The sequence below is a fragment of the Penicillium vulpinum genome (assembly GCF_028829585.1).
Source record: "Penicillium vulpinum strain IBT 29486 chromosome Unknown utg000001l_segment0_segment0, whole genome shotgun sequence".
In the NCBI taxonomy this organism is placed as follows: domain Eukaryota; kingdom Fungi; phylum Ascomycota; class Eurotiomycetes; order Eurotiales; family Aspergillaceae; genus Penicillium; species Penicillium vulpinum.
Window position 1 is genome coordinate 3,319,465 of NW_026643241.1, and position 27,150 is coordinate 3,346,614.

The window sequence follows — 27,150 nt, forward strand, 5'->3', positions numbered from 1 at the left end:
AGCCGAAAGAGAAAGCCTTTATCATTCTTTCTTGCATTCACAGCACTGCTATTGATGGTATTCTTGGTATCATTGGATGCCACCACGTTGGCTGTCGCAATCCCGATAATTATATACACAGCCATTGATTTAAAATCACAACACGGCTCACCCTTTTCTTCAATAGGCTATCACTGATGAACTCTCGGGTACAACTTTGACGGCGTTTTGGGCCAACATCTCGTTCACGGTAGCAGTCGTGGTCATCCAGCCTATTTAGTATACCAGTTTCTCAGACATATTCGGCCGTAAAATCCCTCTTTATGCGGCCTTTGCACTGTTTGGTATTGGATCAATCGTCTTCGCCCTCGCGCACAATATGGCAGTTCTGATTGTGGGACGTGTGCTACAAGGATTGGGCGGCGGCGGACTTGACGTTCTGAGTGAGGTCATTGTCGCCGATATCACTACTCTGCAAGAGAGGGCTGTCTATATGGGGTTACTATCCCTTCCAATGGCTACAGGATGCATCGCGGGTCCCCTTCTCGGTGCAGTCTTCAGTGAGTATGTCACGTAGCGTTGGATCGGCTAGATTAATCTGCCAATAATTGGCATTGCCTTATTTCTCATCATCTTCTTTATGCGCTTGAGACCCATTGACCAGTCCCTTCGCTCCCAGCTTGGCCGTATAGACTGGCTCGGGATGCTCCTTTTCACGGGCGGTTGTGTTCTTTTTGCCCTACCACTTAGCTGGGCAGGGAATATGTATCCGTGGGGTTCGTGGCGAACAATAGTTCCATTGATCATCGGTGTTTTGATTTTAGTGGGATTTGCATTTTATGAGGGGTATCAGACAGACGCTGTGTTCCCCTACCGTATCTTCAGCTCGAAAACAGCACGAATGACGCTGCTTGGAAGTTTCATCCATGGCTTCGTGCTTTATACTCTTCTGCAATATCTTCCTCTGTTTTTCCAAGCAGTCTATCTCGAGACACCGCTTAAATCCTCCATCTCGATACTACCATTCTGCTGTGTAGTCTTTATTTTCACCGGAATTGCTGCCTTCGCCGTTGACTTTTTCCGGAAATACATGTGGAAAATCTGGACTGGCTGGGTATTTCTTGCTATTGGTTGTGGTATTTTCGCAGTGTGGGACCAATCCTCGTCACAAGCCATGACTGCTAACTTCCAGGTGATTGCAGGGATAGGCATTGGCACGATATTCAGCGTACCTCCAATCCCAATGCAAGCCAGTGCTGCAGCTGATGACCAGGGCCTCGCGATGGGAATAATGGTTGCATTCAGACTTTTTGGTGCTCTCATTGGTCTGGCAGTTGGTGCCACTACATTAAGCAGCGTTTTCGCCAATAGGATCGAGGGGATCGCGTTGCCTGCTTCTCTAGCATCGCTGAGAGACCCCAGTGAGGCCGTGAGCTTTATCCCCTACCTACGAACAGCCGACATCTCTCCTGCTTTGCGGGACCGTATTCGAGAGGCGTACAAGGACGCCATGCAGACAATCTGGTATGAACTCGCAGCGTTTGGAGTATTGGGATTTTTGACCTCTCTGTTTGTGGAAGAGTTGACTATGGAGACGGAAGAATTGGGTCGGCAGCATTTCGAGCATGAGTCAGACTGAATAGAGTGAGGTCATCAAGCGGATCAGTAGGTCTAGATCTATTTATTCTTAACAAAGTTCATGGCACGAAATGAAGCTTGAATAATTAACTCCCTGATATACAGCCAACAAACAATATGTGTTAACCGGAGCTCTTCACCAGTGTTGTATGGTTTCGAATAAACACAATGAACTCTTCTCACAGCCCTCATTAATCACATCTATTCTCAAACTAGATTGATGATCCACGTAGTGCGGGCAATGGAGGGTACGGCCTCATCGGCGAGATACTGCTAGTGAGCGAGCTTCTTGATCGAAAAGATAATTTCCACTTAGTTTAGATTATCGATAGTATTCATTCATGACTCCATATTTAGAATAGATTAGTTTCCGATGCTGATCTTGACACATACGACCATAGGGTGTGGAAAACAGGGCTTCCCGTCCGCTCAGCCGTACTTAAGCCACACGCCGGTGAGTTAGTAGTTGGGTGGGTGACCACCAGCGAATCCTCACTGTTGTATGTTTTTGTTTTTCTTAGTTCTTCTGCATGGTGGTAGGCGAAGGGGGTCGCCTACATATATTTTGGGGATTGTTATATTGACCCCCCTTGGCTAATCCGACACCCTTTTGGCTAATCTAAAACCCCACTTATCTACAATTAAGCGATTTTCACACTAAGACGAAGCGCTAGACGAAGCGCTAGACTTACTGCTATTGTTGTAGAGTGAGAGGTGGCCCGAGCCTTTACAGGGACTAGGTAGGTACATACCTACATACCTACCTAAGGTACCTAGTTATCGTTGGAAGCGTTCAAAACTGCTGAGTCAGCACCGATAAACCGAGTTTCATAGCAAGGGGTAAATTCGTTTGTACAGTAGTCCGTTAATTAAGGCGCCTGCATGCGATTGTTAAAACTTGGTATTCGCTATATCCTAAAAACTGCCCCAGCAGTTTTACTGTCGTATTATATATATTGTCGAGATATAATTAGCATCGGCATCGGACGACGGACGACGTTTGTGGGTTAGCCCACTTTGACCCACTCTGGACCCTGAGGAAATCGTGTTGTGAATTTCAGAATACAACATATGAGTTTTCGCGATATCTTAAATTCCTGCTGTGGAATTTACTAGTGATTTATATTGGTCTTGGAATTTCAGCTTCCAGCTTCAACTGCTCTCAGCGAAATTTGAATAAACGAACACCATGGCCATCCCGCCGATTGCCAAAGCCACATTGCAGGCCGCGCTCATCAATGCGGGGTCTAACGTGTTAGCCCAGGGGATTAAGGCTTATCGAGCCAATGTGAGTTCTGGTTTTATTTGTTACTCACCGTGAATTGCTATAATGTTCAAGCTGTGAGGCAGATGCGGGGAAGGCTTCTTTGACATCTGCCAGGGGTGAAACCAGATCAACTATGTAGCTTATGCTCGAGATTCTGAGGACAATCCAAATAAACTAACACAATATACAGACCACCTTTGAACTAGACATTGAGTCTCTGATGCAATTTACAACCTGTGCATTCATCACCTCACCACTGAGCTACCTCTGGCTGGGAACTCTGGAATCATGGCTTCCCGGCCGGGTGCCCGACTCGAAGACCGACCAAAGAGAAAACAAAAACGATAAACAAACCCTATCAAAGCCATCTTTGAATTTCACCAATACAGTCGCAAAGATTGTTATTGATCAGGCTATCGGCGGCGCTTGGAACACCATTGTTTTCATTCTGACGATGGGGATACTGCGGGGATTGGACTATGATACAATCACTGGACAAATTCAATCGGTATGTCAAAACGTGAACCTAATATATCTCAGGCTGGTTTGGACTCCAATGTTTCTCCGCTCAAAAGGGGGCAGACGCGAGATCGTGGATCGAAGGATTGAAGCTTGGCTGTTGAATGTGATTTCCTAGTGCTGATATTGATGTCATAGGATTTTTGGCCTATTATGGTCGGTGGATTGAAGCTCTGGCCACTTGTGTCTATTCTCAATTTCACAGTGGTGCCTGCTAATCGGAGGTTGCTTGTAGGTAACATTTTTGGAGTTGTTTGGGCTATTTATCTCAGTCTGATGTCTGGGTAAATCAAACGGTTAGATTTGGTTCTTATTCTTCTCTACTGGACCGAAAATGGACACAAAACTATCTCAGATAATCCAACAATAATACTGCTTTTCTTCCTTGAACACGGCAGGTTCCAATGGACAGCATCACCGACGAACAGCCAGAGTTCAGTCTCTATTGCCCGTGCCCCCAGTCAATTACCACTGATCAGGATCCGCATCGGCAAAAACAGTTCCAGCAGCAATCTCATCATACCAAATCGACCGAGTCCCCTGGGTGCCCTTCATCCCTTTATCATCATACCAGCCATTAGCGTAAAGTCCAACACGGAATTGGAAAGCCCGATCATCATCAATGGTGGTCACAATGTCCCTCTTATCCAAAAGCTTATTTCCATCCAACCACAACTTATATTGACCAGTTCCATCCGACTTCCAAGTGGCCTGGATCACGATCTTATGCCAGACGCCTGCAGTGACAGTCGCTAGACTGGGGAAAGTCACAGTCTTCTGCGCACAGATACTGCCCTGCTTGACACGCGTGTACAGCTGGTCACCGACAAGCCAGACCATGCTAGAAGGCATGAAATCGTCGCAGCCGGTATCGCTGAAGTCGGCGATGAATTGTGCGATGTTGTATGATTGGGCTGGGGAGAATTGCCAGTTTTCTTGCAGGCGGAAGGCGAAGCCGTAGAAGCCTGTGTCGCCGCGCTTGTAGACGTTCTTCTTAACAACCTCTGAGTGGTACCGGCCTGTGTAGCTGGAGTCGTAGATCTGGGTCATTTTCAAGGCGGTTGGGCCCTCGTAGACTACGTTTGTCACTTGCTGCACGGTGCCGGAGTGTTCTTTGTTGGTGGCATCCCAGCCAGAGGTCGTGCCTGTGTTACTGAAGATTTGAGTTGCTTGAGCCGTCAGGCTGAGGGCCAACAGTGCTGCTGAGGAGAGCTTGCCGAACATTTTCGTAGAAGATGAAGGGTTGATCAATGTGTCGAACTATTTTGCTCGGGATTAACGGGGGTTTTAAACACATTGGTCTTACCGGAACTCCACCTCAACGCAATGAACTGAGCGAAACATGCCGATGTGCTTGTGAAGGTTATTGGACTGTTGTCAGTGATGTTTGAAATACTCGGATTCTTCCCCTAAAAGGGAATTCAGCCGAAGCAGCCATTATCTTGGGATGATGCTACCATGGTAAGTTTTTCCATAATAGGTAGTAGTTGAGTAGCAGGAAAACAGCCTAGAGGAATGCTATTGGGTGGAATAAGCAGGCTGAGTCGCAGTTTGGAGGCCCTGACCCGCAATCCTGCAGATCATGCAGGAGGGGGAGGAGTCAGCTGTTGAGCGGCTAGCCTCAGGGTTACATTTTCAGTGCGAAGGCTGATAAAGGTGGGCTTTTGTCTCACTTTCATAGAAAGGTGACTTGGGTGATGGAAGTTGAAGTGTCAGGTAGATGAGGGGGTACGGAGTAGACACGGGGCGCCTAGCGAGATTTGGCTTTAGTTCAGGCACGAGGTGTTTGCCTTTTTCAGATAGCTTCACGTCAGCAATATCTCTTCCTTCTTACCCTGGATTTTGCTTGTATTGGCTTCTTCTTTTCTTTTCAAAGGAAAAGTGATGTTTCGTCGTTCAGTGGTCTCCGAAATGGCACCTTGATCCCCAAGAACATCCAAATGTTGACTCGGATACAATGCCATCAGCCGGTACACAAAATAATAATTATAGCAAGGGTAAAATCAATGATCAGAATCAAATATGACCACTGTCGAAAATGATCTGGGTTATCGTGGTAATTTTGTATTTCGGCCGCGGTGTTGTTGAACAGGCGTTGAGCAGGCCCTACGATCGTGATAACATCGCCGAAAGCTTAGCCCAAGCTCATAATGTTTAGTTTGTGCACCGCTTAATTCAAATTTATGGTCTAAATATTAGTATTCCCGTTTGAATTCTGGACTGCGATATCCAGCGCGGCCTCATATCATATATAGACCGAGTCATACCAAAGGCTATAGACGGGTACGCAGCGGTATAGTCGCCAGCTGCCAGAACCCTATTCCCAGTAAATGTGGATGCCTTAAAGCCTAATTTTGGCCTGGTCATTGACCGCTTCTTACACCGCCAGATACAATGTAATGTAAATTTGCCAGTGTCAAAAACGAAGCTTTTGGCTTCCCTGCAAAGTGAGATATCGCGACTTTCTTAGACGATTTGCAAGGGTCAAAAAACATGGAGGTATACGCATTTATATGGGATGGAAAGCTTCATTTTTGGCCCTTCCAAATCGTCCAGAAATATTGAGATATCTCCATTTGTATTGAGGCCAAAAGCTTCGTTTTTGAGAGTTCTAAACGCCAGCAAAATCAGGCTACTTTGATTATCAAGGGAAGTGTCATAGTAATTCAGGTATTTTAATTTTTCTGCCGTTTTTAATTCAGGCCGCCAGGCCAAAGTTAGGCTTCAAGGCATCCACATTTACCAGAGATAGGGTTTTGGCAGCTAGGCCTCTGCAAAGCCCATTTTGCTGCATAAATATTATCTTGGCATACATAAAGTAGCTGATTAATGACAGTATTTTACGCATGTTCCAACCTGTATACTCAGTAACATTTAATTATCATGGTAAGAAGTAGGAATTTTACGAATGTAACACTAAATTCTAGTATCTTATTAATTGAATCAAATCATTTGAATCATTACTTTTTATAACTTTACTTGTAAATTTGTCAAGGAGGAAGAAGATGAAGAAGAGGAAGAATATAATGATTCACGTATAGCTTTATATATAGCCTGGATAGTAATCTCAATACCCAAAAAACCAGCAAAAAATGTATTAATTATGCAGTTGCAATAGATTGGTATGTTTGTATTGTTTGATAGATAATGGGGGCCCATTATGGGCCTAAATGGGCCCTACGGGCTCAAGGTATAAGCCCATAACCCATCGATGGGCCCGAAGGATAGGCCCAAAGCCCAACCCATTAGTGGGCTGGGCTTTGGGCTTTGGGCTTTGTGGGCTTTGCAGAGGCCTAGCTGGCGCCTATACCGCTGCGTAGACGGGCGAGTGGAGGAGAGAGGAAGCAATCTTGTTTTACGGATAATTTTGTTTGCGCAATTTGCATTAGGTATTTCACTCATTCGATACTACTTAGTTACATAGCCTGTATGCCTAGAACATGGCTTAGACTATCGAGTCGCCAATCAAAAACGCTCTGGCGATGCCATTAAACTAAGGTTATAACTATATTTTGTCCCCAAGTTGTGTCATACGCTTGCCTGGATGATATTGATCAACAATAATTACTGATATGACGGAGGCCACGGTTCATTCTAGTTTCGTATCATAATTCTAGGAGGTCTATACAATATAATTCAATAGTGAATCTAACATGTACGCCGTCGGGTGTGGAAAACATAGACGCTATTGAGTTATTAGGTGGATGGGTGACAACCAGAGTCACCAATTTTATATATCTTATCTTTGATTTTGGTTTTCTATTGCGCTCTTAACGCCAAAGGGCCCAGGTAGCACTCTGGAAGTACTCATAATTATCATTATTACTGTGACCATTCCCATACTTGACCTAACGCACAGTCAGCCTGAAGCGGATTCAAGAGAGAAACGCTAGAGCTATCTACTGTCGGTGATCGCAGGACCTAGACACGAGGCGCAGCTGGTTGCACTGAAGGATAATCTACATAACGCAGAAGAAGCGGGTCTCTGCGAGCAGGACTGAGAGAATATTATAAGCAACCAGGCTAGGAAGCAGAATTGTCAATAGATTCGGCACTCAGAAGTGCATCGCTTAGTAGAGGTGGGCAGAGCTGATAAAATTTAGGAGAAGACAGAAATCCGATGGCACCGTCTCGGAGCAAGTGGCGACATGAGGAGGTTCGCTAGAGAAATTGAGAATAGAAGAGGGCATTGAAGAGTTCGGGAAAGAAGGTTAACAAATACAGTGTGCGTGGAGTGTGTGCCATCGTATATTTGGACAACAAGCATGAACGGGAAATGGGATGTTCGCTTTCTCTCTATTGATGATATAGAGAGATGAGATATTGTGTTTTTCTCTGAATATGTCTGCTCCATTTAGCCTATCACAAAAGTCGCGCATCCCTTAATGAGACTACATATGTATGTACATACTACTGTGAGCTTAACAACGATATAATGGTCAAGGTAATACCAAGCCAATCCCAAGCTAATGCTAAGATGATGCTACACCCTACCCCGCGACACCCTACCCCGCGAGACCTGTGGACATAGCCATGGCTTACCTAGGTAGATACTGGTCCACGGGTACTTTAGTAACCCACATACAACAGAAGTTCTTTCCGCCAGATAGTTACATTGCTATAGAAAGTGTGCTAGTAATGCTACGTAGATTATTTGATCCAAGCACACAACCTTGGGAGTAAATTTAGTTACCATATAAAAGGTGGATAGCTGAAGGATTGTGGGTAGGCTGCCGAGGCAATGGAGATGGATACCTGGCGATCATAAGACTCTAGTAGACGGGTAGGTTGACGGCCCGAGCCATGCCTAATCTAGAAGCGATGATACACCAATCCTGGATCGCTACGGGAGCACTCCAGTGAAGTAAATTCCCCACTGAGACTCTCTTTGGCGATGAAACCGTTTTTTGTTTCAGGCCCTCATGGGACCCTGACCCAGCCCCACGGCATGCTTATCCTAAGAGAGAGGACTAGCTAACATCTGAAAGACCTAAAATTATGATGGTAAGTACTAGATAGATCGCTCCGTTCAAGTGGACGAGTGCGTATCGTCGAGTCATTGGCGGGAACGAAGACGACGTGTCGTGGTCGAATTGGATGCCCCACCAGGATCCTCGTGCTAATTGTGATCATGAGCAGCATCATACAGCAGCGCTGCTTGATCAGGGGCACTTGAGAGTCTCCGACAGCTGTGCTTTGACTTGAATCTGTTGCACACACCTAGCTTTACAGACAGACACATTTCTTCATACACGTGCAGGATACTCAGTAACCTGAGGATAGGCAGATGCATGTTCGGTTGTGTTTCTTCTCTACTACATAGAATTCCTGCAATAGCGAGGTCCATGCACAGCACCAATCTAGCGTCTCTTACCAGGGCCACGGTAGTTCTTCCCAAGGTGGTGTTTGTTTGAGTAACCGTAGTAACGGATGTACCTGATTGTATTCGGAGACGAATAGATCTTCTCCGCGAAAGATACATATCTCTGGTGTGTTCTGGCTCATGAAATCGTGTTTCGGGTGATAAACCTTGGTTTTGTCTCGGCAAGCAGGGCAATTCCTCTGTCAATCACTTCAAATTTCGGTGTATGGCTGCCAATCCCGATTTTACGTTAATTCCCTCGTACTCTCATCTTCGTTCTCATTCATATCCTTCTTGCCCCAACCGTCATAACCTTGGGGTTCAAATTGTGCGGCCTAACACCTACTACAGCCAAAAAAAAAAGGACCTGCCAAACGTGCAGTGCAGCTAGGGTGGTTAACGTTAGGCAAGATAAATTACCACAGGCCGAAGTCCACCGAGTTTTGAGATTTAGATTGCCTATCCTTTGGTTAAGAAAAATTGAGTCTAAACTTCCCTCAACTCAAACAAAAAAGCCGCAGGCAATTTAAAAGATTCATCAACAAGAACAAAGACCGATATATTCGGTGGTGCTGGTCTATTTATTGGCCCCATGTAGCTTGCTCTGATTATATGGTGCTATACGGGGTTGCCCTCAGGCATGCCAACAGCTGAAAAGCGGTTGCCGGCCCTTTAGACGACCGCTTTATGAAAGTGGAAATGTGGATTTAATAATCATTCAACCTGAAATATAGAAAGGGAGAAAACTATAAGCACCTAGAAAAACCGGCAAAACGAGGTACCCTTTCCCCTTGCTATCTGTCCTGCATGGCTCCCTCATATCACTGAGACCCTACCTTTTGCCCGCCTTTTGCCCAACTATGCAACCCAAAAGCTGCCGCTCACGTGCGTGCTTGGATCAAGGGATTACAGTTGACCTTGCACTGCACTTGTAACGGGTGCTATTGTTCTTCTTCCGCCACACTGTCCTAGGGTTGTTCTATTCCATCCCTTTGCCTGAAACTGTGAAGGAGGCCATTTCTATAACTATCCACTGTCAATTCACTCGCTGAACTCTTACCGCATGTCATCATCTGGGCTTTCTATTGTGAGTACATGAGTCATGATCACTGGAGGAGAGAGTTTGCACAGCGTTTGCGGGTGGCGTTACCCCTTGGCTGTCCTCCTGCTCGCTCACATAGCCCTTGTAAGACGGCGAGTGAACAGAGTATCATCAGTGTTGCATGTTTTTGTTTCTTGTCTTTTCTCAGCGCGGCAAATTTCAACGAGCCCTTAACCCCCAAGCAACAGTCTAGGATGAGTCTTTCGTATCATTCTTCTTGTAAGTATTCCCAAAGATCAATGTTAGAACGTAACAAATCTTTCTCCCATGGATTTTACAGAAAAAAAAGAGAAGGAGCTCTATACTAGTTGTTGAGGCTACAAGCACGAGAGAGAGGAAGAAAAAAGAAATGTCCATTCAAACCAGAAAATTCCAACAAAGTCATCTAAACTAAGGCTCGGTTTACCAGGCAACAAGTGTCTTATGAGATGAAGATTCAACACTAGTCATTTGCGAAGCTGATTTTTGGCTGTTAAAAAAATATTCATTCCGCCGGGAAAAGATTCTGCATCCTGCTGAAATGGCTAAATGCTTTCCAACCAGACGAAGTGTTCGAAGCCCGAATCCAGTAGCCCCCTGATCCATTTTTTTCGATGAGGACCATTGGTCCAATTGTAAGGTTGAATGGAATTGTAACTGCTGGATTGACAAAGCTTACGACAGGTGCAATCTGTCTATCGAGACTAGCACCAGAGAAATCCAGACCAGTGTAATTGAACGATGTCCACTGGGAAAGCAAGACCACAGCGAGGTTTCCACCGCGGCGAGCATTCAATGCAAGAGGTGCGGATGCGTGATCTTCGGAAAACCGGAGATATTGTTCAATAGAAGCAGGAGAGGTGTATTGCAACGTCTTGAGGCGTATGTCTCTTGCGATGTTGGCGATGGGCTCTCTTCGCAACTGTTCAACAGAGAATTTGCAGCGAAGCACACCGACGCTATTGTGAATGTAGTAGGTGCCAGTCTCAGCAGGTTTGATGAAACGCCGATAATTGATGGGTCCGTAATAATCCACCGAGTCCTGAGACGAAGGCTGAGGGGAATAAATGGTCTTCAAGTACCATGCAGCGAGAACATCATTCCGTGTGAGGTTGATATCCAAAAGACTTCGGTTCAACTCTTCCTGCGATTTGGCCCGTAATTCGTCCACCCAAGCACCTGGGACATGAATAAACTTGGTACTGAGCTTCTCGGCAAACCCGAGATTTTCAGCAAATGTTGCTGATAGCACACGCCAGAGAAGTCTTCCAAACTTGAAAATCCCATTGTCCAAATTTTCCGCGTGAGTGTTGTAATACATATCACGCTTTTCTTTGGTCCATTCAGTCTTAGCAATCATTTTATCCGACAAACGTGTACCTTCTGCATCAGGTGGAAGAGCAAAGCGAGGGATCGATTTCTTCGATAGTAGGTCACAGAATGCGCGAACCACCTCAAAACAATCCGTGCCATCGCAGATATGATGTGCTATTCCAAAACAGAGAAAGGTAGCATCCGAAAGAAGAGTTACTCGAAGGCTGAAATTAGTGTCGTTGAAACCGACATCGAATATAAATTTCTCATCTATTTCGGACGGCTGCTGACCTTCCAGGATTGTCGGTTGATCCTTAGGCTCCCAATTGAGTGGAAGATAGCAACTTGATACTTGTTCAATGGTTCTACTTGCAAAATCGACAGTGGAGCCACAAGTGAATGACCATGGTTTTGTCTAAAGAGAAATCAGCAAAGTACGATAGAAAGGAAAAAGTAATCCACCTACGCTCTTCAGCAACGTGCCACCAAGAATTGGCCATGCCGCAACCAACTCGGCAGCTTTATCGCCCAAGATACCTGGATCAAGCACACAATCAACAACCAACCCCACATAAATGGTACTGTAGTTTGTCAAAGAGTTAGCACTTCTGCAAGTGTATGTCGGAGAGTCCAAATCCACTGTTGCCATTTTTGGTCTGTATATTGAACGGGGGAATATGAACGAAGCCAGTTTTGGTTCTTTCGAGCTGCTTGTATTTATCCCTTATTTTTAACCGAGATGACTAGCCCTAAATCCTGATTGGCCTTGTCCAATACCATGAGTATCTAGACGTGATAAACCTGATTTATTCTATCTGTAGAAGGGTTGCGAGTGCTGTGCGGTATTGATCTTTGTACCACATGGATGCCTGGTTTATTTGCAGATCCAACAATAATGATGTCGGCCAAAGTGGTCCATTTGCATACATAAACAGGAATACGCTTAGATTTGCCACTCTGATCTGGCAATGGCACTCTGTGTTGTATCAACGGGCGAATATTCAATGACATGGAATAAATATCGCAGGGCATATAGCGGTCGTAATAATACTGTGAGTCTTGCTCGCCTGAGCCTTGCAGGCTCTGACATGGCAGGATTTAGTACTTAGCCATGTCCTAATTGGCGCTTAGGACTGTCGTGCTCAAAACTAGCTTCAGAAAATTGAACAATGGCTCCGTTATTCGCTTTAAGTAGCTAAAATAGTAATACACCTGCCCTTGATTATAACACTCGTGAGGAACCGCTGGCCAATTTTGGCAGGATCTACAACAGTACCAACCAAACCCTACCAAGTGTCTTGTATTCCAGTAAATTGATTCTATGTTTTCAAGACGGCTATTAGATAGAAATGGTCAATTACCTAAATTTCTTTTTGTGTCTGATACTCTGACTTGATACAAATAAAAGATCTAACACACAATGAAGAAAGTGATGTTGAATATATGCCATACTAAAATTGCAGATGCATTGCCACTTCTAGCTAAGAGTTGTTCATTGAGGCGGTCATGTCGCCCGCGGGAAGAATAAGTTCTCCAGCCGTGGTGCCATAGCAGCGATGGTCAACATGATCAAGGGACTGAACTGAACAGCGGTGAGTAATGCATGCTCCCGTGAAGATCGAGAAAGAATGGCTGTCTCCATTGATGTCTCCGAAAATTCAAGCTAGGCAACTCTTTGTTCCTGAAATTTGCGAGGTGTGACAGTGAAGCTTATCACATTGTTTTCATCCCGTTCCCAGGCTTTGAAATATCGATCGCCAAGATAACTAGCACATTTGTCAGTCGGATTTTAGAGACATTTCAGATTTCAACCCAACCTCCAGTGAGCAAGGCCCATTGCAACATTCAGACATCCTTTTATAAAGATATCTGAGATGAGTCTGGATCTTCCTTGGTGTTTTTGAACGAGGTATGCTCCCGCATCACGAAAGCTTGTTGCTTCATTGTGAAGTAGCTGATAGCATCGAGTCATTGCCGTACTGCAGTCAATTTGATCGTTCAGCATCAACACAGTAATCAGGTTTTCAATCTGACCGTCGTTCTGTGATTCTTTTTAACCCACAATTCATTCTAGTAAATGGGATAGGTACGTACTATCTCTTTCCGGAACGAAAGCATGTCGTTGGTTCTGGATATTCTGTCAGAAATTTTCATATAATGGAACACTGAGAACCATGTTAAATGACTAACATGTGAACAAAATGAGAGGTATGTCTCCACAAGTCTCGCATAGACCGATCTTGGAAATCTGCTCTATCAACATCCACTCCGTATATAAATCTCAACAAAAATCAGTTATTGCTCACAAAACGTATTTTAATGGGGGACATACGGAAGTGTGGCGATCACACAATGGGCTCCAGCGGTAGCCTCACGTCGGTCCCAGTATTCCTCGACTGTGGGGATTTCATGGACTGCGAAATTAATGTCCACATTGTTGAGGCTTCCGATATATCGTGACATCTCGTCATACAAAACTTCGCGAGTCGCTTCGTTTCAGTCAGCACTATCGTAGAAACAGCAATTCATCGCGGCATTGAATAAAACCTCACATTTAGAACAAACTTCACGAATATGCTCTCCGATCTCGTCCCAGCACTGAAGACCATTCCGGAGATCGATATCGAAACAAGTTAGATCAGGTTTCTCACCCTCACCAAGTAGAGAACATTTGAAATAATGGTGGCTTGCTGCTTTGTATTTGGTAGCAAGGATTTCATCATGTTTCAAAGCTCCACAATCAAATACTGAGTAGCACATAATTCCCCTCGTCAGTCGATCAGGAAAAACAAAAAACAAAAAGCTGGAAAGACATACAATCGTCGTATACAAAATACTGACATATGATGGTCAGCTATAATGTGTGGCAATAGTTGAAGAAATACATACCCAGGCAAAATACTTCACCGCTGTACAAAGTATATCGAACGGGGCATCTTGACACCAGACTGCGGCAAAACTCCCAAAGTCGGCCGTTTCCAGCGTTCGAGCAGTGCGTTGGTCAATCACCCATCTTGAATTTTTCAGCGGGCTTCATGTGGAGCCTCAATTGGCGACGCAAAGTAACCATTAAAACTAACCTTTGAATCCACGGATTCAGGGCCTCCTCCCGTGCTCTTCCGTGATCTGGATGCTGTCGAGGGTTCCAATTGGGAAAGGTGTTGTAGATACTCGGAATAGTGACCTTCTGCCCCAAGATTGATTTTCCAAGGGCGGTGTAAGTCGTTGGATCAATCGAATCGGTCATTCTTGCTTTGATTTATTTTCGATAATGGAAGAGCAAAAAATAAAAGAACTGAGATGTCAATCAAGGCGTTGCATATTACCCATTTTTATAGTTCGACCACATTTTCACTGCTTCTGTCTTGTCACCGCTACTTTATCATTTGACGTTGCTTCCCACTAATCCTGTTTTGCAGTACAGGGAATGCGGACTTGCTTGCTTCTACTGCAGCTTAATTATGGTTCACCAATATCATCACAAAGATCCTCGCTCGAAGTGGCAATGATCTGCTCTACAAGTTCATCGGAAACCTCAACCGCTCTGGATTTTATACTATTCTCCAATGGATTAGAGGCATGAAGTAACACAATATCATGCATAGTGATGTGAAGAGATAGGGAATACTAGACGAATGTATTGCAATTATGTCGGCCAGCGGCATCCAATTGCATTAGTACGGATTCTTCACAAACACAAATAGAAAACATTGTCGGCCCCAACCAACTCTTGAGCCTAGAGGAGAGCCTGCATATATGTCCCTGCTCTCTTTGCACTGGCTTAATGTGGCAAGGAGATTGTGCTTTTGTGATCTAGATCGAGCAATTCTTCAAGATGTCGGAACATGATACCCCTCTGTTGCCCCCTTCGCACTTGGCTAGCTTGGATTTGGGCCCTAAGGCCTTCTCTGCATCAAGCGTTATTCCCACTCCGGTATATTAGAAGACATGTCTCTCAAAACATATGCCTTTCGTCATCATATATACCGGGCTACTCTACAGTTCGCTCCCTGTTTCTTGTCGCTCTGTTTATCATCCTTGCACAACGCTCATTACAGATCCAGATAGTGATTATCTATCACAATTATCCAATAACAAAGGTGTGCTCGGTGTCATTAATCAAATTTGCCTAGAAACGCCTCTTCTTAAATTGCCACCTTCCAATTATTTCTTTTGCATCAATTGTAGTAACGACTCTCATTTCCAGTCTAGTATCGTTTGTTGTTTTGACTGTAAATTCAGGACCATGGCTCTGGCGTAACCTCCTAAAATCCCATTTTTCAACGAGTCTAGTAATTCATTCCAGCAGTTTGATCTCGATCAAAGAAAGTCCCCAAGCCCTGTCTCTCATATACCGGAACCCTGAATTCGTCAAACCAATAGCACTTTCAATTCTTCTTTCATCATCGAACGAGGTGTGGACTTTGTACGCAAAGAGCATGAATTTCATGTGCAGGCTTCGAAGGCACTACCATCTCCTATATGTCAACGTCACTGTTGTTTTCTTCAGGAGCGTGCTTGGATTTACATGCCAAGAGTTTATATACTCCTTGCGGCGAGCCTGTGCCCAGCAATATAAGGCAAATCCTGAATGATGATGTTATATTCCTGTTATTAGAAATAATACTCGATGACGGTAGCTGGTGTGACAGGTGCTAGAGCCTATGCTCTATATGTCGTGCTACAATCCAAGGGTTGCCAGTAAACTTCTACACCGTACTCCATGGTGGCCTATGGAAAGAAACTATTCCCATATTTTTCTTTTGACTTTCGCCAACGCTAGCGCGAATGTATGCAAGACTAGACTCAAAGTACAAAAATATCAAAAAAAAATAAAAACATACAACAGTGAGGATTCGCTGGTGGTCACCCACCCAACTACTAACTCACCGGCGTGTGGCTTAAGTACGGCTGAGCGGACGGGAAGCCCTGTTTTCCACACCCTATGGTCGTATGTGGTTTAGTTAGCCTAGAAGTAGGCTATACAGTACGGCCTTTTGGCAAATAACAGTGAATTGTAAGGTCCTCGAATAGCACCGCTTCTACGACATAGAAATACTGTAAGCGATTAAATAGCCCTGTGCAGCTTATTTCAAAAGATTGCACTGTTATTTCTTATTCAAATTTAGATGACTAAACATAATGTCCCAAGGTTGGACAAAAAACAAGCTCCCAGCACAATATATATGGAAAACACAAACCCGTGAGCCCTGAGTTGCCATCGTTCTTGCACGTTTCAAGATTTGGCTCTTGTATCTGAGCTATACATGAAGCAGTTTTCCATCTTGTTGGTCAAGCCCCCTAAATCAAGAACGCCTTGCCAACTCAAGATGTTGCAAAGAAGGTAAAGTGGCAGAGGACAAATTCAAAAACCCTGCATTGTCCAATAGCTTGGACTCTCAACTTTCCCTGAAGTTGCTTTGACAATCTGAGATAAACTTTTGTCATTAGTAGCAAGCTTGCAGTGCGTCTTATCAATCTCGAAATATCTCAACAGCAATTCTGTAGATGAAGCTTCATTTTGCCTGCCCGAGGGTGGCAGAACTTCCTAGTAAGGCCTTTGTAATAGCAACCCAGGTGCTTATATGTTTCTATCATGCCAAATCGCAGCATCAAGGTAGCAGTTTCAGGTTTTGAACACTGACCGCTGTATATTTTCGCTGGCGAGGACCTTGCTGTTCGTTTAGTATCAGATTGAGGCGAATTATTTCATATGGCAAGATGCATTGTCTCTTTCTTGTCCCTCTTGGCCCACCGTTCCAGCAAACCATCCCGTATCTTATTTGCGACCACAAAACCCCTACACACGACCAGGTCAAGCAGATTCAGTAATTCGGATTGTTGCTCAACCGTCCGGGCTCGAGCTCCTGCAACGGTTACTGGGAAAAGCAGCATCACTCCCGGGATTTTAGAGTAGCGCAACACCTCCCCCGAGAGATACAAGATTGTATTCAAGTGTTCAGAAACTTCACCAGAGGATAAGACTGGGGCCGGTATATTGTCCCAGTAGGGAAAATAGTCATAATTGCCGGAGAGAAAGATTAGCAGAGCGTGATAATACAGCAAAGCTAAGTTCAAATATTCATTAGGGCCATCCTGGACCAGCTGCAGCAGCGTTTTCGTGTGCCAGTTATAGATATTTTCTTGGGCATTGAGTCCATCAGCCGCAAGCAGAGCAACTGATGGATCCGTGAACCGTTCTGTTTCAGGAATCATATCAATTATTGCACCGGCTCTGTCGTTTGAATTATTAAAACAGAACAATTTGCTCAGTTGTGAGTGCCCACTTACCTTCGGCTGAAGGCGGATGTCTGAATCATCAGAGTTATAATCTCATCCATGGGCTCCCACCGAGTGGCCTTGCTTGATAGGGTTGTTTGGAGTCGATCCCAGCATTCCTGAGAAAGAATTGTTTCGTCATCATAGAGTAAGGCTCGGCTGGCTTCGAGGGTACGAAATAGGTCGTAGAACATTCTTCGGACGGGTGACATGCAATCGCTTGGTCCCGCAAGCTGGAGCATTTTCGATGTTCCATACAGCATATGCTTGACCCAGCCTTCACCCGAATCGTCGGAGAGCAGCTAGGTGTATAGATGTCAGTCAAACCCGAATTTGCTGCATTCGATAGGGCACACTCTTTGTGATAGAACCATACCTCAAACAGCCCTAGGAAGAAAGTAGCCCAGAGAACGTCCTCTCTTTGCATCACATTTTTGTTCCCCACACATGAACGCAAAATACCAATTGACATGTGATAGGAGCTCATGGCATCCACATAAGGCGAGTTCTCTCCCTGTACTCCGCGTCCACCAGTGTGTCTATTTGCATCCAATGCACCAACCGCTATCACTGCATGGTAGAGGATCGGAGAAGTTGAAATTAAGGGAAGCAAATCCGGAACTATTGATGAGAAGCTGATCGTGAACATGTTCCGCTGAATAAAAGAGACAAAATAATCAAGAAGGCGGGAACCCTTGTCCTTCCCGATAAAATCGAGCGGGTGGATCCCAGAGCTGTGTCTATTTGTAATAGTCACGCCATTCCGATCAGCACTTCGGTGGCCTCCATCAAAATCATCTTGCTTTGTTTTATTGACAAACACAGCCATACCATGTCCCGACTGCTGCTGGGCAACGCATATCATGTCTTGACGGATGCATTGAGAACATGGAAATCCCCCTTCACACTACTGATATTTAGTTGCACTGATCTCATGTAATTGGAGTTTAACATCCCAGACCTTGATGCGTCGTTTCGCGCAGCCGAGGCAGCGCGTCACCCGCCTTCGCTTGTCCAGTGGGCCGAGCATTCTCCGTTGCAAGGTCGTTGGTGATGGCATAATTTTGAGGAATCTGCTAACACACACGAATTACGCGTGTCCCCCTGAGCACTACGATGGAAATGGTTATATTCGAGCGAGACCTAGTCTGACACCAGGCGGCAACGTAGCTGATGGCGCTAACCAAGTTGGGAAGTAATCTCGCGGGATAGATTCCACTAGCCTAATTAGGAAAGGGTCCCGCGAGATAAGGACCCACATTATGCAATGTTTTCCAATCAACGTAAACCCCTTTCAACAACCATATTTGAACATTAGTTATTTGATTATTGCCCGATGAGAATGGATATATTTGAGCGAGACCTCTGACAGAGGGCTGCGAATCAGGCGATTGCTAACCCGATCACAATGTAATATCGCGATACAGGCATCCATATTACTTCAACAATTCTGGATAGTCCTTGGCAACAGACTTGGATCTGATCAACTGACGCTCTGTCACTTCCAATCCAGTAACATACTTTGTCAGGAAGAAATTTCTATTTTTGAATCGCAACGCGTGCTTTGATACCTAGGTATACAGGGCAATTCTAGGCTACCACTCCGCCTCTTCCCTCCCAGATGTATAAAGGGTAGGCGACCCTTTGAGTATCTGGTCAATATCTCATCGTCTTCGTCAACAGGATTTCGAAAGTTTCGTTCTTACTCTAATTTTATCCAGGAGTGCCTTTTCTAGCGATCGATGATGTTTTACACTCTTCGTCTCCTGCCTATTGTGGCTATGTCCGTCTCTGCGGTGGTGATCCCTAGCCCACCCGGACAATATGACGTATTTTACAACACGGCAAAAATGATTGAAAAGACCAGAGTCGATCCATTTGATCCCCACCACGGACCACGTTCAGTGATGACTTCGGTATTCGCGCCCACCAACTGCAACGTCGACCTCGAGACGATCGACTACCTGCCGCCTGCAACGGCCAAGTACTACTCCAACCTGTACAGCGCATACGGATTGCCCAACGGGTCCCTTCAATCCCTCTCCTTCCAGGCATGCCCAGAGCCTCCAAAGGGACATCACCTCCACTTCCCAGTGGTGATCTTCTCCCCTGCCCTCGGCACGACACGACTGTTCTATAATGTCATTGCACAGGCCGTGGCCAGTGTCGGGTACATAGTGGTGTCTATTGACCACCCCTATGATACCGAGTTCCTCGAGTTCCCGGACGGAAGTGTTGTGACTGCCGAAAATATCACTGACGACCAGGTTCCACTAGATGTCACCACCCGAGCGCGCGATGTGAGCTTCGTGCTGGATCAGCTGAGCAGAAAGGCTGGTGTCACAGCCCTACTCCCTGGAACGGAAGCTGCGGGTTTGAGAACTCAGGAAGTCGCGATGTATGGTCACTCGGTTGGTGGTGCGGCCACCGCCGCAGCTATGCTTTTAGATAGTCGGATTATCGCCGGAGCGAACCTAGACGGGTCGATGTTTGGGCCGGTAGTCCAAAAGGGGCTAAAGGGACCATTCCTCCTGTTCGGACACGAAAGCAAAACCCAGACGACAGACCCAACGTGGAAAGAGACCTGGTCAAATCTCCGGGGGTGGAAATTGGAACTAGAAATGGCTAATGCTCAACATTACACATTTTCCGACCTGTCGTATCTGTTGAAGCTCCTGGCCCTGCCTGTCGAAAGGGTTCCGGCCATTCAAATGATGGTTGGGACTTTGGATGGGTTCAAGGGATTTGAAATTATTCACCGAACCCTCGTCGCCTTTTTGGGGTTTGGCCTTCGTCAAACATCAGACTCTCCGATTAATGAGGCTATTTCAAAGTATTCTGAGGTATCGGTCTTCGCGCACAGTGAATGAGGGAAAACTTCCATCAATGGATAGGATATGTGACAACTTTCAAATATGAATAGCTTTACTGCAAGAAAGTGGAAAGAAAATTGGGAGACTAGGTTACATGACACAGAAATCAGAATGCTCCTACATATTCCCATATGGACACACATGTGCGGTTTCCCACCTTCTGCCCAAAACTATTCAACACACTTCAGGTTTGGCTAGAGTTACAACATAATTATCAGTTCATTATGATCCTAATCTAGGTTTGAAATAGTCGCTCCACCGGACGCTGCTGTGAAGGAGTTCGACGCAAGAGCATCATTCCCATACGGCCCTTCGCCCCGAGTTCCTCGAATTTTTCGCGATAAATTCATTCCACTGGCACTGGTGACAGCAAATCCCACACCTGCGCCCACCAATGGAATGATTCCTGTCGCAGTGCCAGCAGCAGTCATGCCTACTCCAGCCAAAAGCCCCAGAAATGAAACGAGGTTCCGCTTTGCCACGTCTCTCTTTCTTAGTCTTAGCGCATTTTCTGACATATCTGGCTCTTCATCGCTGCAATGAAACTTAGCGTGATTTTTTTTCAAGTGACCGTGCCCTTCCTCTGCAGCATACTGACTGCTCTTTATCTTATCCTGTAGTTGCCGGTATTTTCGCATTTCCTCTTTAAGCTGCATTGAGAGGGTATGCTGGTAATCACGCATTCTCAACAGGACTTTCCCATAGACCTCTTCTCTTTCGGCAAATAGGCTCCCAGTTGACACGCTTAAATTCCTTTGTGCACGTCTCAGGCCCTCAATCTCCTTTCTTAGCTTTGATATCTCGGATTGAGAGCCTGGCTCCTCCAGTTGGACAGAGTGTAGGTCACTTAATAGTTTATTCTCGGCCGCTGTATACTGAGCTGCAAGATCTTGGCCAGCGGTTGTGTTTTTAGGCGACTTTCCTTCGTCGACGATCTCTCTCTGGATAAGCAGTGGTTCATACCCCTTATCGTCGCTTAGAGAAATTAATGCTTTTATCATCAAAAAGGCTGAGGACTGAGTGCCAGCCCATCGCTTTGTTTGGCTTCCATAGCGACAGAACCGCCCCCAGTACTCTCTTGTGGACACCAGTCGCGATTCTCGAAGCACCTCTTCATCATGCTCCTCGCGTGTCGAGTGCCACATTGTCGTGACAAAAAACACTCGGGACGCTGCATCTGAGCCGCACATGCATTCTAGAAGGTTCAAATTTTTCAACGCCGATCCTGTGACTCTGTTATCTGAGATACGATGCAGATATAGAATTCCAGCTAGCTTCATGCCTTCTCGATAGATTTGAGATAGGACGAATGCAACCTCCAAAAGGACCTCGTGATCCGATCGAAACGTGTCGTTGAATCCAGGTGTGTCTACAAGATAGACAAGTCTGCCTTCGACCTCCATACTATAGAACTCAACACCCCTTGTATCTTCATTCCATATTAGCATGGTCAAAGTGGACAGATTGTGCTTGCACTGACACGAAGTCAAGTCATGGCCAATGCCAGAATCATGTCCGGTAACCTTTGATATGAAGCTACTTTTCCCAACCCCGGTGATACCCATTATCAATATCACCACACCCGTTGATTTTGGGCGGCTATTGGGTGTTAACAATAAGAAATAAAATTAGAGCTCGAATACTTGCTGTGTCATATTTCCAATCTGCACTTCGTCCAAAAAACAAAAACAAAAAAAGAAATTTCCCCCTGAGAAAATATGGCCACATTGGACTTCTAAGATGGTATTATATACGGAGTATGAGTCCTTATGCAGCAATGACTACCTATACCTGGGGGATAGCGTCAATTTGGTGATGTGTTGTATTATCACTTCCTGGGGATAACGTGGCTGTGATGCGTTCAGCCGCATCCCAGCAAGCAAATGCAAATGCAAATGCAAATATTGTTTTTCCTCGGTATTTATAACCAATTGAATTATGCCTCTGCGGGGTAATGACAGCGCATCAGCATCCCTCACATGATGTCTCATCAGGGTACCCACGAGGGACAAATAAAATCTAGTGAAGCTTGCGATATAATCCTATAAAACGAGGGGGTGGAGACTTGCGATTCGTAGAGTATGTTCAGATCTTTGGTGGCTGCGTCTAGAACAGATTGACTGCAGATAACACCCCCAATTGAGCTAAATTTGAGGGATAGGTGGTCTTCATAAATGCCATGAGTGAGGCCTAGCCGCTGTATGCGTCTGGATTATTATGAATAGATTTATTGTACTCTAAACTGTTGGACGAACACTGCAATCATTATTGGAAACCTAAACTAGCCTTAAATGACGTGTGAATTTCAACGTCAGCTGCGACTCGATCATGCATAAGACTGTGAAATTGGGGGGAAGGCCTGAATTTCTTGCTTCCATCCTGTAAAATTATAGTTACTGACATATCAAGTTAGCTGCTGATATCCCTCCTTCAAGACCTTTATATTGAGATGTACTTCTCGGGAACTAAAATCTGTAATATCCCGTTTCACATATTTTGAACTAGTGTAACTCGTGGTTTAATATCAACCTTAACGCAAGGACGTCGGAACGCGATGTCCTCTACATCTAAAAACGTGAAGCGACCTTCCCAGTCGCCCGGGGAGAATTCACTGAGCCAGCCAAAAGCCAGGAAATCAGATATATATATCGCGATCATGGGGATGACAGGCTCGGGTAAAAGCACCTTCATTTCGCATTGCACAAAGGAGAGAGTTGCCATAAGTGAACCAGGTGCTCTTGAATCTTGTAAGCCCTGATCTGCATTAATGCCGAGGAGGCTATCCTTTTGTTTAGACCGTGTTAATTATTGCATATAGGCACACAGGAAGTTTTCGTGTACAAATGCAAACACTTCGGTCCCAATGCCAATGTCTACCTTGTAGACACTCCTGGCTTCGACGATACGACTCGTAACGACACGGACATTCTTAAAGAAATAGCTACCTGGTTGACGAGGCAATACCAACAAAAGGTTTGCCTCAGTGGCATTCTATATCTGCACCGTATCTCCGACAACCGTATGGGTGGATGTGCTTATAGGAATCTTTCTATGTTTAAAAAATTATGTGGTGATGAAGGTGTTAAAAACGTGGTTTTCCTTACCACGTTTTGGGAGAGGCTTGATGATAGCTCTGTTGGCGAGAGCCGGGAGCTCACATTAAAAAATACCGACAAATTCTGGGGCTTCTTTGTGAAAAAGGGTGCCAATGTCAAGAGACATTGGAATAATGTTGATTCCGCGCTCTCTATATTAGCCAAGTTTGTCCCTGTTAGCACAGACGAACGGCCTGATGAGATGAAATTGGCCATTCAAACCGAGATGGTTGATTCACACAAAAACTTGGATCAAACTTCAGCAGGACAGGAGCTGCAAAGCGAGTTTAAAAAGGAGCGACTGAAAATGAAACAAGAAATGAAAGAGAGAGAGGAAGAGATTAAAGCGGAAAGGGACCAGGAGATGCGCGAGATTCTCCGACAGGACCAAAAGAGACAGGCCCAAGAACTCAAGCGAAGGGATATGGAGATGCAGGATCTTAAGATTAGCATGGAGAGGATGCATGAAGAGAAAATCCAACAACTCGAGGCGCGGCTACGTAGAGAAAGTCGACAGCATCAAAAACGGATGGAGGAAATGCAAAAGAAATATGAAAAGGACCTACAAGAAATTCGAGGCAAGCGCGACCGGATGGAGGGTCGAGTCAAGGACCTGAGTCGAAAAATCGGAAATTTGACGAACAGGCGCCCGAAGAAAACAGAACCCTTGTACCAGGGATGCCTGTTCTGCGTTGAGGAGTTTACAGATCTGAACGAACTGTGCAATCACGTACAATCCAAGCACTTCACACCCTCACCAGAGGTAGCAGCGTCCGACGCAGAATCCGACTATGATGGCTTGTCGACAGTGGGACATAATGGCCTATTGGACACCAGACACGTGGTTGGTTGAGCAGTTATTAGGGTTTCACGGAGTAATTTCAAACTGGAAACGGGAACATAATCATTGGTCTATACATCGGTATACATCAGACCGAGCATGGCGGAGAGTGATCTCCTGCCTGGTAATACAAAATAACTCCAAGTTGAACAAAACCAAAACAAAAGGACAGCGTAGACAGAGGTATCAAATGACCCGCATGACGCTGCTGTCTGCGCTCTCTCTAACCAGCCTCATTTGCAAAACATCAAACATGGGCACAACTAAACAATAATTTCATCATCTCATAAATGCGGAGAACGTGGGGAGCAAACGGTTCTGGCTATGCATGTGCCAGAAAATAGCAGCAGTGCCGCTCATTCCCATGAATGTCATCAGCTTTCGGCAAATTCCAACGCTGGGCATTCTAGGAGGCTTAGCCAGATCTGCCTCGGTCTTAGGTGGTGCGAGATATTCCAAAGACGGGCCGGCTCTTGAGAAACTGGCATAGAGTTTGGCCTTGAGCCTGTCGCTGACCCACGGCACAACGTGGCGAGCTGCAAATTTGAGAACCCAGCTATCTTGGGCTTCATAGCGCGTAATTTGACCGGAAACATCAACGACTGTTTCTGCCCGAGGCTTCTGACCAGCAACATACTGATCGAAAACCTCAGTCAATTCCTCAAGGGATGGCATGGGGTTCCGTCTTAATAAAGGCACGAGACCGTTGGTCAAACGAGCGATACCTTCATAAGCCAAATTGCCACCTAATCCAGGGTTGACTGTAGCCTGTAAAATTAAATTAGTCAGAGACTCTTTTGAATTGTAACAGGAGGTACGAACCTTATGAACAGCATCACCCATCAAAACCACCCGGCTGTGAGTCCACTTGGGGATAACACCTTCTTCCAGTGGTACCATTGTGGCTTTGACCCGAGCGCCCCATAAGTCATTCACAGTATATCCAGGCCCTACTAGCGAGCTTCCATATTTCTGGATAGTTGCCTGTGCATCTTCGTCTGTGAATCGTGGGCAGTTGGGGGTTCTCGTCGATTTGGAAGCCTTGACAAAAAGGAACCAAAACACAAGGCCATGCACACCAGTGGCTGCAACTGCAGAGTGGTTATTGTAGTACACATTATGAACCATCGCATCGGGTAAGAACTGGTTCTTAGGATCGTTACGAGAAACGGCAAAGATGCAGTTGTACTCGCTTTTGAATGCTGTAATCGAGAAAGTCAGCGGGATGGGCTTTGAGGCTAAGAACACAGAAAGGCTGGACAAACCCTGGTTTATTTGTGTAGCTAGAGCCTGATCGGTCACGCTTATTTCGTCAGACATCAGCTTCCTCACTTTGCTGTGGATTCCATCCGCGCCGATGAGAATATGGCCATGGTGCTCCTCGCCATCTTCGGTGGTGACGATGATACCGTGCTCGGTTTCTTCATATGAAGCAATAGCAGTTTGAGCGTGCAGCTTCGACTTGTCTTTTACATGGTTATATAGAGCTTGCAAAGCTTTGCACCGCTCTATGAAGATAATGGGACGTCGAAGCCTATACAATGTCATTAGCAAATTGCTTTTCTCGGCCCGTGTCATCATTAGACAGATAACATATCACATGTAGACATACATTTCATTGATTTGGAGCAGCACATGGGACTCCTCAAAGCAGTGTCCATTTCCGTCATAATGGTTTCGACCCTGCAGAGGTACAACTTGTTTCTCAATATCCTTCCATACTCCTAGTTGCTCTAGGATCTTTATGGTATGGGGATGTAGTCCAATAGAGGCCCCCAGTTGTGTTGCAAAGTCTCCCTTTTCAAAAAGCTCGTAATCAATTCCGGCACGCTCCAAAGCCAGGGCTAAGCCAAGTCCCACTAGACTTCCCCCGGCTATGAGGACCTTGAACTGAGTCTTTTCTTGATTGAACGCCATGAGTGGAATTGAATGGAAGTAAGAAAGATGGCTGAAGTGTGGAAGATGTCGTTTCGTGAAGTTGGAGGGCACGGAGTAATAAGAATATATATAGATGTAAACAAATGCCTCGTTCATATTCCGGGGACCGTTGAAGAGAAAGTGAGGGGGAATGCATAAAGCATAACCGTTTGTTTTCCCAACCCCCGCGTTCTCGAGGTCTGTGCAACTTCTGATCACAACCTGGCACTTCTCTTCGAGTTGAATATATCAAGTGAAATGGACTTCCCTTACTCTGAATATATAGATATACTTATATTCCCCTAACTGTGTGAAGAATGAAGCAATTTCAGATTATTCAAATGTTATGCATATGTACCGTTTTGTACCCTTTCTATGAGCATGGCATACAAAAGATACCGAATTCCTGCGGCGTGCGAAAGGTGGAAATTTTGTGTGCATATCGTGAAACAGACCCACCGGGTGAATGTGGTTGGGGCTGGGAATACGATGGTTACGTAGTTGCAAGGATATCCCATGAAGATTTCTAAAGTATATCCTCATCCAAGGAGGAATATACACCACTAATTCGGTATTATTTTTTTAGTTGCGAAGTCAGGGACAATCCAATTGCGCACGATCTTAATCATTGGGTCGTGCTTCTAGGGATACAACCTAGGGATACTCCGTAGAGCCAGTGGATTTCCTGATTATTTTCGAAATGTTGAGATGGCCTGAGATTGACATGCAGCGCCAAGGACACGCTGCACTCACTTGCGCATCACGAGTAAGCCCACTCTATTAACGCGGCCCCTTGCCCCTTACATCTGATGAAAGGGAAAAAAAAAAGAAAGAAAACCGGCTTAACGGCTGAATTGTGGGGACTGGATCTCGATGTACAGGGTCTCGATGCTTGCATTGGCCCTGCGTTCTCGTGGTTATTTGAGTGAAAAACATGGGAGGAACTGCACGGAGTTTGACTAGGGCTTATGCCATGTGACATTCC

The 27,150-nt window shown here is 45.4% G+C and overlaps 12 protein-coding genes across 12 annotated transcripts; 5 read left to right on the top strand and 7 right to left on the bottom strand.

Annotated features, from left to right (window-relative positions):
- Positions 1 to 358: 358 nt before the first annotated feature.
- Positions 359 to 1,618, top strand: N7479_001199 (Major facilitator superfamily domain general substrate transporter; the record flags this gene model as incomplete). Its single annotated transcript, XM_057248896.1, has 2 exons — positions 359 to 543; positions 631 to 1,618. The coding sequence occupies 2 exons, from the start codon at positions 359 to 361 to the stop codon at positions 1,616 to 1,618; spliced, it is 1,173 nt and encodes a 390-aa protein (XP_057113328.1).
- Positions 1,619 to 2,806: 1,188 nt separating this feature from the next.
- On the top strand, positions 2,807 to 3,691 carry N7479_001200 (Mpv17/PMP22 family protein; the record flags this gene model as incomplete). The annotated part of the gene is made up of 4 exons (XM_057248897.1): positions 2,807 to 2,909; positions 2,957 to 2,958; positions 3,075 to 3,392; positions 3,542 to 3,691. The coding sequence occupies 4 exons, from the start codon at positions 2,807 to 2,809 to the stop codon at positions 3,689 to 3,691; spliced, it is 573 nt and encodes a 190-aa protein (XP_057113329.1).
- A 177-nt stretch (positions 3,692 to 3,868) lies between these two features.
- On the bottom strand, positions 3,869 to 4,627 carry N7479_001201 (polysaccharide lyase family 20 protein; the record flags this gene model as incomplete). The annotated part of the gene is made up of 1 exon (XM_057248898.1): positions 3,869 to 4,627. The coding sequence occupies one exon, from the start codon at positions 4,625 to 4,627 to the stop codon at positions 3,869 to 3,871; it is 759 nt and encodes a 252-aa protein (XP_057113330.1).
- A 3,774-nt stretch (positions 4,628 to 8,401) lies between these two features.
- On the top strand, positions 8,402 to 8,608 carry N7479_001202 (uncharacterized protein; the record flags this gene model as incomplete). The annotated part of the gene is given in 2 exon segments (XM_057248899.1): positions 8,402 to 8,407; positions 8,423 to 8,608. The coding sequence occupies 2 exon segments, from the start codon at positions 8,402 to 8,404 to the stop codon at positions 8,606 to 8,608; spliced, it is 192 nt and encodes a 63-aa protein (XP_057113331.1).
- Positions 8,609 to 10,351: 1,743 nt separating this feature from the next.
- On the bottom strand, positions 10,352 to 11,809 carry N7479_001203 (uncharacterized protein; the record flags this gene model as incomplete). Its single annotated transcript, XM_057248900.1, has 2 exons — positions 10,352 to 11,575; positions 11,627 to 11,809. The coding sequence occupies 2 exons, from the start codon at positions 11,807 to 11,809 to the stop codon at positions 10,352 to 10,354; spliced, it is 1,407 nt and encodes a 468-aa protein (XP_057113332.1).
- A 1,014-nt stretch (positions 11,810 to 12,823) lies between these two features.
- N7479_001204 (terpene synthase family protein) lies at positions 12,824 to 13,623 on the bottom strand (the record flags this gene model as incomplete). The annotated part of the gene is made up of 5 exons (XM_057248901.1): positions 12,824 to 12,926; positions 12,978 to 13,201; positions 13,255 to 13,288; positions 13,351 to 13,440; positions 13,493 to 13,623. 5 exons carry the CDS (start codon positions 13,621 to 13,623, stop codon positions 12,824 to 12,826), a joined length of 582 nt encoding a protein of 193 aa, XP_057113333.1.
- Positions 13,624 to 13,656: 33 nt separating this feature from the next.
- On the bottom strand, positions 13,657 to 14,407 carry N7479_001205 (terpenoid synthase; the record flags this gene model as incomplete). The annotated part of the gene is made up of 4 exons (XM_057248902.1): positions 13,657 to 13,907; positions 13,978 to 14,014; positions 14,050 to 14,173; positions 14,241 to 14,407. The coding sequence occupies 4 exons, from the start codon at positions 14,405 to 14,407 to the stop codon at positions 13,657 to 13,659; spliced, it is 579 nt and encodes a 192-aa protein (XP_057113334.1).
- Positions 14,408 to 16,869: 2,462 nt separating this feature from the next.
- On the bottom strand, positions 16,870 to 18,304 carry N7479_001206 (uncharacterized protein; the record flags this gene model as incomplete). Its single annotated transcript, XM_057248903.1, has 3 exons — positions 16,870 to 17,395; positions 17,452 to 17,741; positions 17,816 to 18,304. 3 exons carry the CDS (start codon positions 18,302 to 18,304, stop codon positions 16,870 to 16,872), a joined length of 1,305 nt encoding a protein of 434 aa, XP_057113335.1.
- Positions 18,305 to 19,181: 877 nt separating this feature from the next.
- N7479_001207 (PAF acetylhydrolase family protein) lies at positions 19,182 to 20,309 on the top strand (the record flags this gene model as incomplete). Its single annotated transcript, XM_057248904.1, has 1 exon — positions 19,182 to 20,309. One exon carries the CDS (start codon positions 19,182 to 19,184, stop codon positions 20,307 to 20,309), a length of 1,128 nt encoding a protein of 375 aa, XP_057113336.1.
- Positions 20,310 to 20,542: 233 nt separating this feature from the next.
- N7479_001208 (uncharacterized protein) lies at positions 20,543 to 21,877 on the bottom strand (the record flags this gene model as incomplete). Its single annotated transcript, XM_057248905.1, has 1 exon — positions 20,543 to 21,877. One exon carries the CDS (start codon positions 21,875 to 21,877, stop codon positions 20,543 to 20,545), a length of 1,335 nt encoding a protein of 444 aa, XP_057113337.1.
- A 989-nt stretch (positions 21,878 to 22,866) lies between these two features.
- On the top strand, positions 22,867 to 24,260 carry N7479_001209 (GTPase domain-containing protein; the record flags this gene model as incomplete). Its single annotated transcript, XM_057248906.1, has 2 exons — positions 22,867 to 23,059; positions 23,131 to 24,260. The coding sequence occupies 2 exons, from the start codon at positions 22,867 to 22,869 to the stop codon at positions 24,258 to 24,260; spliced, it is 1,323 nt and encodes a 440-aa protein (XP_057113338.1).
- A 267-nt stretch (positions 24,261 to 24,527) lies between these two features.
- On the bottom strand, positions 24,528 to 26,165 carry N7479_001210 (FAD-dependent oxidoreductase; the record flags this gene model as incomplete). The annotated part of the gene is made up of 4 exons (XM_057248907.1): positions 24,528 to 25,016; positions 25,071 to 25,450; positions 25,514 to 25,782; positions 25,861 to 26,165. The coding sequence occupies 4 exons, from the start codon at positions 26,163 to 26,165 to the stop codon at positions 24,528 to 24,530; spliced, it is 1,443 nt and encodes a 480-aa protein (XP_057113339.1).
- Positions 26,166 to 27,150: the final 985 nt, after the last annotated feature.